The sequence below is a fragment of the Lolium perenne genome, chromosome 1 (assembly GCF_019359855.2).
Source record: "Lolium perenne isolate Kyuss_39 chromosome 1, Kyuss_2.0, whole genome shotgun sequence".
NCBI lineage: Eukaryota > Viridiplantae > Streptophyta > Magnoliopsida > Poales > Poaceae > Lolium > Lolium perenne.
Window position 1 is genome coordinate 211,086,444 of NC_067244.2, and position 13,821 is coordinate 211,100,264.

The following is a 13,821-nucleotide window of genomic DNA, read 5'->3' on the forward strand; positions in this document are numbered from 1 at the left end:
TGCGCACAGGATGACCTATTCAAACATCGTCTCAAAGAGGGCCAAAATGGTAATATGCTTTGTCTTACTGGAACGATAAGATAGTACGTCAACATAAATGGGAATTCATCTGTGTTAACACTTTTTAAATTTCATGTGCACAGGTTTTTGGAGCTAGGTTCAGTAAGTTGCATCTGCAAAGATACTTAGATGATGCTATCAGGGTGGAGGTTCATTGCACCAGCAGTGATGAGATTTTTGAAGTGAGGATGAAGAAGGGAATGGGAACAAACCAAGCCATCATGACAAGTGGTTGGGATGATGTAGTCAAAGAATACAACTTCGAAGACGATGACATTGTTCTCTTCTGCTTTGATCCAAAAAGATCTGGAGGTCTTAATCTTCTACTTGTGCACATGCCTCTTGAGGAGGGGGACGACGACGAAGGCGAGCACAACATGAGTGATGACGACACTGAAGATACTGAAGATACTGAAGAGGAAGAGGTTCATGAGATCAGTGATGATGTTGCTGAAGATGATCATGACATACATGAGATCAGTGACGATGTTGCTCAAGATGCTGACATACATGAGATCAGTGATGATGATTCTGGTGAAGTTGCTGATGATGCTGGTCAAGGGGATCCATATTTTCAAGGGACGTGTGTTTTCGGAAACAAGTTCAGCATGAACAATACCCGAATCAAGCACCTTAAAGTTGTTGTTGATTACTACCCCAATGCGCCAATCCCACAATATGTCTACTGCTTGACACATTCCTCTCTGAACAAGTTGGTAAGTTTTCTACTTGGTACCTCAGTTTAATTTAATACTAAATCTCCTAACTGGTAATATTTGATATGAACATAACTTCTACACTTGTGTTTCAGGAATTTTCTGAGGATTTCACAGAGACATACCTGCTACAGTTCTTGCACAAGTCAGTCCTAGTAGTAGTTAACTGCACAACAAGTCTGCAAACTATGTATGCAGAGATGAAACTTGAAGAGAAGAAAGCAGTGATGAAGGCAAACTGGAGCGACACTGTCGAAGCCCACGAACTGCACGTGAACGATGTCTGCGCCTTCAGTTTCAGGGATGAGAGCAAATCACGTCATAGGGACCCCAGTGCGTTCCTTAGGCTGGTGATAACCAAGCTTAAGAACTGATCCTTAGCAAGCTGAAGCACCTTAGGAACTGATCCTTAGCAAGCTGAAGTCCTTAGTTATGTAGTATTATGTGAACTTGATTATGTATTAAGTACAACCTGGTAACCCTGCAACCACTACTTTTGGTGAGATGTATGCTGAACTACTTATGTAATGTAGTACCTACTGGTGATAAGTATGCTGAATTATGTGGTTGTTTTATGTTACTGCTTCTTACAGTATTGATTGTATTCTGTTTGGAGCTGGATTGTTTCTAAAATGCAAGACATCCTAATGCAGTTGTGTTTGTTGATCACAACTGCTTGGAAAATTTCTTGCAAAAAGCTTGGTTATTTCCACTTTGAAATGGCATTTAATCTTTTGCTCTTTTTCTGGAAGTTATGAACGCAAGACATCCTAATGCAGTTGTGTTTGTTGATCACAAACTGCTTGGAAAATTTCTTGCAAAAAGCTTGGTTATTTCCAGTTTGAAATGGCATTTAATCTTCTGCTCTTTTTATGGAAGTTATGAACGCAAGACATCCTACTGCATTTGTGCTTGTTGATCACAAATGCTTGGAAAATTTCTTGCAACATACGTTGGCTAATTCCTGTTTGCAGTTGTGCCATATTCATCTTTGGTTGTTTTTGTTGATCACAATTGCATGTAATTACGTAATTATTCTTGCAAAATCCAAAGTTTTTCTTTATTATAGGATATTTTGTTCCAAAAAAAAACCAATCTGGGCCGGCCTAACCAATACAAGCCGACTTATCCAGTACGGGCCGACCTAACCAGTATGGGCCGGCCTCACTGTTTAGAAAGGAAGAGGCAGTTGGTCTTGAGATAGTGGAGCATTAACCCTCTCGTTGGAGAAACCGAAGAGACAGGCCACTCATTTCTCCCACCGTGTTCTCTCTAGACGAAGAAACCGAAGAGCAGTTCTAGGTCGTCACATTTCATCTTCTCTCCATCCTTGTACTACTGGTTCAACTTGTTCTTCTTCTGGTGATTCTGGTAATGTTTCTTCTTCTTCTTCTTCCTCTTCTTCTTCCTCTTCTTCTTCTCATTTCACTTCATTTGTTGCTTCTTCTTGTACTTTTCCTGAATCATCTTGATCTAGTTCTTCTTCTTCCTTTTCCTCTTCCTCTTCCTCTTCCTCTTCCTCTTCCTCTTCCTCTTCCTCTTCTTCTTCTTCTTCTTCTTCTTCTTCTTCTTCTTCGAGTTCTTTGAGTTCTTCGAGTCAAGTTAGATCTGTTTGATTATTCTTATCTGCATTGCCTTCGTTTTCATGCTGTTCTTGTATCTTGTGTTTTGTAGTGTCTTATTCTTCCAGAGATTTGCGGATTTGCTTCAGCAAAGTCAAGGTATTTGTAAACCACCAGGGTTACTAAGTTGTGTATTTGTAAACCACCAGGGTTACTAAGCATAGCATGGTAATATGAGTTAAGTAATATATGAGTTAGTGTTACTTAGATAGTGTTGTTTACTGCCACATTAAAGCATGTTACTTAGTTAGGATTCAGTTATCATTGCATGCAGTTGTTTACTTATTAGTTTTCAGTTGCATGCAGTTGTTTACTTAGTAGGGTTCAGTTGGATTCAGTTTTCATTACATGTTTCAATTGCAAGCAAGTTTCCTACTAATGAAGTTTATATTGCAAGCAAGTATCCTACTAATAAAGCTATTCTATGTTGTTCACTTATTTTACAATGCCATGTATGTTGAAAACTAAATATGACGTTGATTCAGTTTGGAATTCCATCAAAGCCGAACTGTAAACCACCAGGGTTATAGCATGGTAATATATGAGTTGGTGTTACTTAGTTAGGGTATATTCGTATTAACAAATTGAAATGCTTTGTAGGGAAATATGGAAGGAGAAGCGTGCCGTGTCTGCAAGCAGCCGATCACCAACTGTTGACGTTCTGACAGGCGTGCCTCAAGCTTCAAGATCATCGTGCCAAGTACCTACGAAGAATATGTGGTGAGTAATCACAGCAATTGTTCATGGTCATGATGCCATCTACTAGCCTAACTGTTTCTTCATTTTTGGCAGCAATTGTTTGAACTAAATTATTCTGCTTTCACATTTTTGTCAGACTATACCTTGTTATTTCAAGGAACAACTGAACAAGTACGCAGACAAGTGGTTGCATGGTTTGGTTGGAGGCCAGAGGTATGAATTTTACCTGGAGAAGAAGGAAACCTGCACTACTCTGTATGGGCCATTTTGGTACTACTTTGAGAGGGCACACCATCTCGAGGTCGACGATGTTGTGACCTTTAAATTACCATCTGAGGATGAAAAAGCTGATGATACTGATGAAGAAGATTCAGAAGAAGATTATGAAGAAGAGATTACTGCAGATGTGTTTGAAGTAACTGTAACCAACCCTGATGGAATAATTAAACCATATGACATGAGGGATGGTATGTTCATGCTTTCAATTTGCTAGTCCTTGCATTACAACAGTTGGTTCTTTTATTCTTGTATATAATTAGATCTTATACTATTTTCGCAGGCGCCCCACATGTCCCTGAGTCCGTTAGAGTCCCATTTTACAAGACTATTTACACAGACATGCTATCTGTTGGTGAGGCAGACCTGGTAGCAATAACATTTCAAATGTTAAAGGATGTGAACAACCTTGGACATGATGAGGAAGCAATTGCTGACCTGCAGTACTTTGTGCACAGAGTTGGTCTATCTGACCTCTTTTTTAACCGCTTCGTAAGTTCTTTCGTAAAGCTCATCTTCTGAAATGTACTTTAGCATGACCTAATAAATGTGGTTTACTTTCGCAGATGATGCCATCCCACATCCTAAGTGGTTACCAGTACAAACCTAGGGGCATAGCTGTATACTCAAGCAGGGTTATGGATGATGAAATATCTGGACAGTATATTCTGCACCGTGGCAACCAGAATGAGGTGGAATTTCGGATGAACCACGAACAAATGAGCTATATCTGCAGAGAAAACTACATCAAGAAAGGTTCACTGATTCTTATTAGGGTTGATAAGTGGGAGGACAGCATTCAGCTCTTTCTGGAGAAGATTGACGACTGAATGAAGCAGTAAGACTGCTGTTGCTGTAGGTTGTTACGGATTAGGTTGTTATGGATTAGGTAGTAAGACTGATGTTGCTGCAGGTTGTTGTTTATCTCGTAAGACTGTTGTCGTAGGTTGATGTTTATTTCTGTTATGAATGCTTCTTGCAAGGAGACTGGTATTATTATTTTGTAATGTGCTTGTACTGGTTCATGTAATGTTTTGGTTCATGTAATGTTGTGGTTTATGTAAAGTAACCAGGTATATCACTAGTTGATAATTGGGTTTTCAAAAAATTGCAAAAACTACCCATGTAGATGTGTTGTTCATCACATCTACCTGGGTAAGTACTTGCAACATTTTTTCCATTGCATTTTTGTAAAGCTTTTTCAAATTTCAAAAGCCATTGCTGCACATGTTTGCTGCCAAGTAGATGCAAAGGGTTGCCTGGTTATATACCTGGTTATATGTACAGGTATTTTTACAAGATGCATGAACTACCCATGGAGATGTGTTGTTCATCACATCTACCTGGGTAAGTACTTGCAAAAAAAAATTACCATACATAATTATGAAGCTTTTTCAAATTGCAAAAATGATTGCGAAGTTCTTGGCCTGCTCATATTTGCATGATAAATAAAACTGAAAAAATAACAGACGCCGAGGGTTTTTTTTGCAAAAATGACTGACGTGGAGGGGCTATTCTGTTCAACTTAAAAATATCTTGGGTTATTTCGTAAAAGGTCCAAATACATAAAAATCACGGCAGCTCATCCTTTCACTTGTAGTTCGTTGTCTTCCTCCCTTCGTTAGGGTTTCCCACCTCAGTGACGGATCTTCCCACCTCAGTTCAGTTGCAGACCAAGAACGACGGATCCAGGTTAGCATCCTTCCCATCTTCCTTCCCATCTTCCTTCCCATCTTTCCAGATCTGGACCAGCAACGACGTTTCTTTGATTTTTATTTGTTTTTTCAAGGCAGGGAGAAGCAGGGGTCATGGTGGACACGAGGTGGTGTGTTACCTACACCACGTTCGTCAACAGCCGTAAGAAGGCCAAGCACAAGGGCTCGGTGGTCCTACGGGCCGACGCGAGTCGCATCGTCCTGTACGACCAAGACGACCATGTCGTCGATGTACGTCCTCTACATGCTGGGGAACTGATGTATCACGGATCAGTTGTCCACTTCCCTTCGCACATAGTTGACGTTGGCGAGCGCATCACGCCCAGCCGAGGAATTAACCGTCAGGTAATTCATTTAACTTGTGCAGTTACTTGGCCTGGTGCTGTTAACTTGTGTACTGACTTGGCCTACTATCTAATGATGAACTGCAGTAGAAGCATGCTGTTACTGACAGTATGCTCTCTAATTGCTTCTAACCAGTACGAACTGCAGTAGCAGCTTGATGTTGCTGATATGAATAGGCATATGTTCCTTTCAATGCTTGCATACTCAATTTTACTCAATTTGTTTCTGAAAAGCTCCAAATTATTACTGTCAACTTGCATAGTCATATACTATATACATGACTGTGTTTCTGTGTGCTGATTGCAATTTGACCTAGCTAGTACTAGTTGAGATATTGGTGAATGGCTGGTTTGCAGTAGGTGGTCTTGATTAATTGCCACTGCTGTCCCTTTTGATCCTGAAATCTGTTGTATAGGCAAAACCTATAATACATAGGTTGCATATTTTTCTGATGGTTTCCAACCAAAGTAGTCTAGGCATTATATGTTGATAATTTAGAGGATCTGGTGCTTGCTTAATTAAGTTTTCCCTTTTTGTGCTTCTTGTATCGAAGTATAATATGCTTCATTGGTTACTATCATCTATCTAATGATGATTTAGAGTGGCACGTGGTTTTGGTTTAGACAAAATGATGCTACACCATTTTGATCAGCTCGTGCTATTTAATGCAATGCTTTGGCTGCCTAATTGTTAATCATTAGCTGCAATTCTCATAGTTGGTGTACCTTACTGCAAATCTTTGTTTAACAGCTCTTTCCTTCAAACAAAGTTGACATTGACGAGCGCATCAGAACCAGCCGAGTAACTAACCGTCAGGTAATTCATTTTTGTGTGCATGCCTTAACTGCAAGTCTCATAATTGATGTCCAATCCAGAAAATGCTTGTGTACCAGAGTAGGGCTATGTTGAGAAGGACAGTTTTGGTTCGTATTTTATAACCTGCCTTAACTGATTTTTTACCTACATTGCTTTCTCTAGTCAACAGAGGAGGACACCAGCCACAAGGACAAGCCCATGTTGAAAGATAACCGAGACAATGAGAAGCGCCTGGCTGAAGATAACAAATACAAGAAGAAGCGCCTGGGAGATGCTAACAGAGACAGGTAATTAAAACAGAGAAGGACAGTTTTGTATCATAATACAACTTACTGTACTTCGATTGTGGATTTAATCTTGTAGATATTTTGTGCTAGCTTCATTTGGTGTTTGCAATTCAAACATTTGCTTGATCTGGTTCTAGTCTCAAAAAATTCAAACAATTTCTTGATTTGGTGTTTGCAATTAAAACAATTGCTAGGTGTGTTTGCATTTCTAACAATTGCTTGTTAAATGCAGGGATGAGGTAGATGACGCTGTTAGCATTGGGAATACAGAAGTGTTTGGGTACATGAAGAATGAGAAAATCCCTGCTCATGACCAAGAGGAGGACACCAGCCACAAGGAGAAGCCCCTGTTGAAAGATAACCGAGACAATGAGAAGCGCCTGGCTGAAGATAACAAATACAAGAAGAAGCGCCTGGGAGATGCTAACAGAGACAGATAATTAAAACAGAGAAGGACAGTTTTGTATAATAATTGTTCATCGATATCTCTTTTTTCTAATTTGATTTCTATTAATTGTTCATCCTCTCCTTGTTCTCAATTACTGGTTCCTTGGTTGCTCCTATTAATTGTTCGTTCCAACATGTGCAGAACCTGAAAGGTCTAGCAGTTCATTCTCTCCAAATCAAACTGTTGTTTTACGGTGAGTTTTATGTTTTCTGCAGATTAAGATTTCTGATTAAACTATTCATTGTTCATCCTCTCCTTGTTCTCAATTACTGGTTCCTTGGCTGCTTCAATTAATTGTTCGTTCCAACCTGTGCAGAACCAAAAGGTCTAGCAGTTCATCCTCTACAAATCAATCTGCTGTTTGACGGTTAGTTGTTTACTTCCTGAATCTCTCACCCTGTGTCCATGCATAAATTATTTACCTGGCTATGTTTGTTTACATCTAGCTATGTGACGGAAGAAAAAAGGGCAAGGATTACCCTCTAGCTATGACAGACACCGCTGTATTCCTTTTTCTGTTTTGTCCGCTCCCTTTTCGTCCGGTCACCATGCATGGCACACACCGCATTAATGTTTGTTTTACCTACAGAATGTACCTTGTTCATTCAGAGAGAGGTTGAACAAGTTCTCGTACTGTCAGATTTATTACAACTTCTTTTTTCTTGTACTTCAGGCTTTTAAGTTTGAAGGATTAGCAAAATTGTAACTGAATGCAGGTCTTGTTATTCCTGATTCATTTGAGATTTTCTTCTTTCTAAATTTGAGGTATAAAAAGGTGAACTTAAAATTGAACGTTACGTTTGTCCACATTTAGATGGACCCAATTAAATCAACCAATGTTCCATACAGTCAGTTTATCATGTGGAGCCAAGAAAAGTTATCTCTTGGCCACTGATTACAAATTTCCAACTTTTGTTTTGTAACTAAAGAAAAAATATCTCAGCTATATATACACCATGAGTTGTTCCACTCAGTGGCATTGAACTAGCAAAGCCAGCCACGTTGAGGAGAGACTGAAAGCAGCACCTACTTCCCTCTCCTCATAAACCTAGCCCTGCACCCAGTTCTTGGAACCGATTATACTGTACTTCTCTCCTTTCCAGCTTAATTCTTCCTGTTCCAGTTACTGTCATTTGACTATGCCGTAGCATCGTAGGAAGCTGTCTGACACGTTCAAGTGCACGAGCCACAATTGCCGCAACTCTGGGAACGCAATCTCCAGCCACGGCTTCCGCGGCCCGCTGAAATGCAGAACCGCGGAAAACTGCATGAGGTCAGGGTCCGGCATTCGCCAGCCGAGGCCCGACAGGTGCCACAACGGCTCTATGGCTTGAACCCGGCCGTTGAACGCTATCAGCGCCGGCGGCAGCGATGCCATCTTCCACAGCCTGAACTCTGACTCCCGGTTCTGCAACCACGACAACACAAGAAATTAACAGTTGTTGTCGCTTGACAGTACTATAAAGTCTGTGGTTCGAAGTTCAAAGGAAGATCGAAGGACTTGCCTTTTGTAGCCATAGCTGATACGTTTCTGTAACGTTTGTTCTTCGCCAAACATCAAGGTCGATGTTGGCACAGGACACCACCCGTTGATCGCTGAAGCAGACCATAGCTCTCCATTATGTACCGTGCAACCGTAGCTGCAACCGTAGCTGTACATTATACTACATATCAGAAACGGACATGCGCATGCATAAATTGTAATTTTTTTACATCATCTCCTAAATCTCTCCAATTCTATTGTAGGTGATGGCCGAAATGACTTGTGTTGGCTGTGAGCAACCTTCTGAAAATTGTGGCCGTGCAGAGAGGAAAACAACAAGTTTCCATGTTATCGTCGTTCCTGGATTCCTACATGGTGTGGTAAGACATGTTGAAACTGGATAATGTGGTTTCCATTCATTGTGATACAGTAGCCAATCATATTATTTATAACTTAACACTTTTTGTGTACATACAGAATGTACCTTGCTCCTTCAGAGAGAGGTTGAACAAGTTCACAAAGAATTGGCTAGTTGCCAGGACACCCAACTTTCGCAAATATGATTTGTTCCCGAGAAAAGATAGGTTGAGGACATACATTTGTGGTCCTTACTGGAAATCTTTAATTAGGGCTTATGATATAGAAGTGGGAGATGTTGTGCATTTCGAATACAATGAAGATTCTCTTGATGGACTATCCAACTTATTCAATGTTACTGTTTACAAGAACAATATTGAGAAAGCCGTAGTTGAAGAAACGGGTATATTCTGGCTCAACTTCATGTTTTTAAATTTAGTATTGCTGAACCTATAGCCATTCCTATATGTTACTGAAATTGTATGACACCTATTTCTGCAGTGGTTGGAGATATGCCTAGTTCCATACGGAGCATCCTGTACAGAACTGTATTCACAGACATCAATTCGATTATCGAAAGCAGGAGATGGCTGCCATTCTTTTTGGAATCTACAAAGATGTTTATGTCACCGAACATGAATTCTATGAACTAAAAGATCAGAAGAATTTTTGGGTGCACAAGATGGATGAGGACAATCAGGAATTTGAAGCCTTGGTAAGTTTGTCTGGTTTGGTTTCTGCTACTAGCTAATTATTCTCATGTTTTCATGCATTTGAATGCAATAATTAGATGGTGACAAATTATTATTTGCTCTTATGTCAGTACATGCCTAGTGAGGCTGTGGATGGCTACAGGTACCCAGTTTTTGGAAAAGCACAGCTTTCAAGGAATGGACAACCCCTAGAAGGAGAAGAAGAAGACTTTATTGACTGCACCTACAAAATTGAATGGGACCTTGGACATGTATCCTTTTCAAATGGTTGGACAGACTTTGTTGCTGCTGCTCACATTGGAGATGAATCAATTGTTTTGATCAAGATATATCCAATGCAGGAGTATATAAGTCTCAACTTTGTTGAGATCATCAACTAGTGGGGGCAATTAGCTAGTTCAGATTATCAAGTAAACTTGTTCTAGTTTAATGTTCTACAGTAAACTTGTTCAAATTATCAAGTAGTTTGGATTATCACCTAGTTTAGATTCAAATTATCAAGTAGTTTGGATTATCACCTAGTTTAGCTTTCAAGTTCTATGTGATGGTTTGTATGAATTTAAGTGTTTGAATTATCTGTTTCTATTACCAGATGTTTATGTCTATTGTTTACACATAATTTGTTGTTTTTAACTTTGTTTGAATTTGTAACTAAGCACTTGAATTTTGCGGTGGAGGCCGTGTGTGCTCTTTGGCTACTGCTACTGTGTTGTGCTTTGGTCAGTAGGACTTGTCCGTTTCGGATGACCTGGAAGGCTGGAAGCCGTGGCATCCCCATCTTGTCTCTACTTTGTTTCATGAAAGCTACTGTGCCTATCGTCCACTCTGCTCTGTAGTTTGTACGATTGCAGAGTAATTGTATCCACGGAAATGAGCCAACAACTGGCTGCCGGATTTCGTCCCGTCTGTAGCGCTTCGGAAGTAACTCTGGCGTGGCGCTGCTGGATACTTCTGATCAATAGGAATAGGAGGAAAAAAAAGCTTATGAGCATCTATTGGATGTTAAACTCAGAAACATCCTTTTCAAAATTTTAAAATGCCGAAGAAACCGAACTTGGGTACATGAGAGTGAGCAGGAGAGGCGGCAGCCAGAACACATCTACGGTTCCGTTCTCCTCGGTGGTGACGCCGTCAGCGCTTGGGGCCTTGGGGAAGGGTGGCACACCGCGGCACCTCACCGGCGGGGAATTTGGGGCATTTGTGAAACTGCCCCAATAGGTATATAGCAATTGGAGCACTTTTTGAAACTGCCCCAATATACACCTATTGGGGCACTTCTCAAAACTGCCCCAATAGGTAGGGCATTAGAGGCATTTTGGCCAAAGTGCCTCTAAAAGGGGGTATTTAGGGGCACTTTGAAAAGTGCCCCAGGGCAAAGTGCCCCTAAATCCCTACCGTGTAGTAGTGGAAGGCGAGCACTCGCTGATAACGCAGCAAATGCCTTCGATACTTAGTTCTTTCAGTCACCCGAAATGCCTTGGATGTTCTTTCACAGTAACCCAAGACAACTAGACAAGGCTAGGTGTATCAGTTGCAGAGTTGGCAGTTGTAAATTTTCTCATGTGTTGCTGTTGTTTCTAACCATTTAATTGCAGGGGCAGTAGCATCCTAAATCGTGTAATAGTGTGGGTGCTTCCTCATCGCAGTAAGGGGTAGACTCTGGTTTGGTAACAAACTACCAAGCTGTGAGGCATTAAAAATCAAGCGTTTGAGTTGATGATCTAACCATTTTAGTTGCCGCACCAATGTGCCTAGGTGGTTTAAACATTACAAGCATAGAGAGCAATACAAGTACAAGCATTTCATCACATCATCAAACCATAAAGAAAATGAAACAGATATAAGGCTACGCCAATGATAGCCAACATCACCAGAACAATGCTGAAACAGAAATCCTGCTGATCACCATTCAACTTAACAAAACTCAGACAAAGTGACAAGTCACATGCCAAGGTACTAGACATTTACAATGTCCCAAGGATCTCTAAATGGTTCATAATACGACGCCGTCACAGCAGACCACACAAGACAGATACTAGGGTAAACAGGGGGGCGAGAAGACTTAGTCAAACAGGCTGAAACCCATGTCCTGCAGAAAGAAAATGAGAATGTCAGTAAGTAACAGTAATTTGCAAACAAATAACAGGTGAATGTTCTCCATGTGAGGAAAGCCATGCAAGCCCTTACTTATGAATTGAGTAGGCATGCAAGCCCCTACTTATGAATTGAGTAGGCATGCAAGACCCTACTAATGAAATAAGGTAGTGGCGGTAATTTGCAAACGAGAAACAGGTGAATGTTTTTCCATGCGAGGAAAGCTACTTATGACTTGAGTATGCATGCAAGACTCAACTTATGAATTGAGTTATGACTAGGAAGTCCATGAACAAAAATGATAATTGCTGTGACAGAAGTACTGCTAGAAATTACAGGCAGAACTGAAATAAATGTGTGTAACCATTGGTAGGTGAAGAATACTTACATCATCAGATTCTTCCTTCTCTTCAACCTTCTCCTCCTTCTTTGCCTCTGCAGCAGGTGCCGCACCTCCCCCAGCGGCCGCAGCAGCAGGAGCTCCCCCAGCAATGGCGCCACCACCTGAAGGCACAGAAGCAAACTTCTCCCTTCCACATGCAATCACTTCTGTTATGTCCTTGCCTTTGAGTTCAGCAAGAAGGGACTCGAGCTTGTTTTCATCAGCTTCAGCACCAACTGTAAAGAGAATCAATGCAATTTCTGAGCCAAATGAAACACGTAATTATAGAACTACATTCTCACATAGATTCCGCTTTCCCAAGACAACAAGCATTTTATACTCCCATGTTGTCTATAAAGTACCAGATAGCAAAAAAGTTTTGAAATGTGACCATAATAATAATAACTATCATAGGTTCTTGTTGTTTTGAAAGTGATAGAATAAATAATAAAATTCAATGAACGTAGCTGAAAAATAGTGTATTCAGTCATGTTCAGAAACAAAATAGTGTGCAGCAAACCTTTTATCATGATAAATATGCATGACCATAACAAAATGTGGAAGCAATGCCTGGTAAACAGAATCAGAAGAAATAAAAACAAAGCAAATATACCTGAGTCCAGGATGTTCTTGACATCAGCAGCAGTTGGGGAAGGTTTCCCGCCCAGATGGGCAAGCAGGTAGGCAGCGATCAGCTTCATCGTGGAAACTAAGGAACACCTACATATCAAAATGGCAGCAGCAGTCTCAGTATTTGCTATATGGAGGGTACATGTATGCGACTAGCGAGAAAGAAAGTGACTGTGAAATGAAAACAGTAACAAGCAATTATTCATCACACATGAAAGGTAATACGACAACTACATCAAAGGATTGGAAATAATGCAATAATGCATCAAATTGGGCATGTGGAGAAAAGTGTAACAAAATTGACTATCCTTTGCATCCGGCCTGAAGCCTTCGAAGACGCAGGTTTCTTCACCGGAAAAACTATGATTGATTATGTGAGCTGACGAACTATTTCATTTCCGGTTTTATGCTACCCATTCAATCAAGGCAGGAAAACAAATCTGAAGGACCTACCAGGTTTATAAAAGGGGAAATCAGAGTTCTAAGGGGGACGGCTCCCGAATCTAGATGCGCATGCGCAAAGCTAGAGATCTAGCAGAGAAAACACTAAGCAAACTACAGGCGACAACTAAACAAACTAGACGGCACGAATCTACCCAGAACAATCAAGAACACTTTGCATCCAAGAAAATATTCTCCTACCAAAGAGACGGGGATCCTCGCAGACCAACAAAGATTTTTGGACTTGTCACAAGATCGTTGCACTAGTCAAGTTAGATAACCGAGAGCCTAGCGGGAATCGCGAATCAACAAAGAACAAAGGTAAAAGGATGAGATTGGCGGCGGAGCCCTACCTCGGAGCAGCGCACGGGAGAAGAAAGGAGGGTGGCGGCGGAGGGGGTTCGTGCGTGACTAGGGCTTCGGCCGATGCATTTCGGCTATATATACGGCATTCGGGCCGGGTCCAAGACCACTGGATCTCAGATGTTTCCGGACAAATGGAGAACGTCCCGAAGCCCATAAAGTGTCGCCTGACGGCCCTAGCACAGTACTCGATCAGCCCATGTCTAACAGCAGTCGAAGGGCTTTCATTCTCTTGTATAGGCCCAGTAAAGTGTGGAACCATCTTGAGCCCCTCGAAAATATATGCAGTTATTGATGGGCTCCGTATGACCCACAGCCCGAGTCATACTCTGCTCGTGCATCCTTTGTTGTTCTTTAAAAAAATCCATGACATT

General features: G+C 41.0%; 1 protein-coding gene and 1 long non-coding RNA gene across 2 annotated transcripts; both read right to left on the minus strand.

Moving 5' to 3' along the window:
• Nucleotides 1-7,801: 7,801 nt before the first annotated feature.
• On the minus strand, nucleotides 7,802-8,556 carry LOC139835065 (uncharacterized). Its single transcript, XR_011750818.1, has 2 exons — nucleotides 8,490-8,556; nucleotides 7,802-8,392 (listed from the first exon to the last, which is right to left on the minus strand). It is a non-coding gene; the product is annotated as an uncharacterized lncRNA (long non-coding RNA).
• Nucleotides 8,557-11,419: 2,863 nt separating this feature from the next.
• Nucleotides 11,420-13,561, minus strand: LOC127322921 (large ribosomal subunit protein P2B). The gene is made up of 4 exons (XM_051351311.2): nucleotides 13,438-13,561; nucleotides 12,627-12,733; nucleotides 12,020-12,249; nucleotides 11,420-11,626 (listed from the first exon to the last, which is right to left on the minus strand). Exons 2-4 carry the CDS (start codon nucleotides 12,712-12,714, stop codon nucleotides 11,600-11,602), a joined length of 345 nt encoding a protein of 114 aa, XP_051207271.1. The 5' UTR covers nucleotides 12,715-12,733; nucleotides 13,438-13,561; the 3' UTR covers nucleotides 11,420-11,599.
• Nucleotides 13,562-13,821: the final 260 nt, after the last annotated feature.

Bases quoted from the DNA above. Each gene is read 5' to 3' on its own strand.
- LOC127322921 (XM_051351311.2), bottom strand. From the start codon at position 12,714: ATGAAGCTGATCGCTGCCTACCTGCTTGCCCATCTGGGCGGGAAACCT. The intron at 12,250-12,626 runs GTATATTTGCTT...TTCTCTTTACAG, and splicing joins CAAGAACATCCTGGACTCAG to TTGGTGCTGAAGCTGATGAA. The intron at 11,627-12,019 runs GTAAGTATTCTT...TTCTTTCTGCAG, and splicing joins AGAAGGAAGAATCTGATGAT to GACATGGGTTTCAGCCTGTT.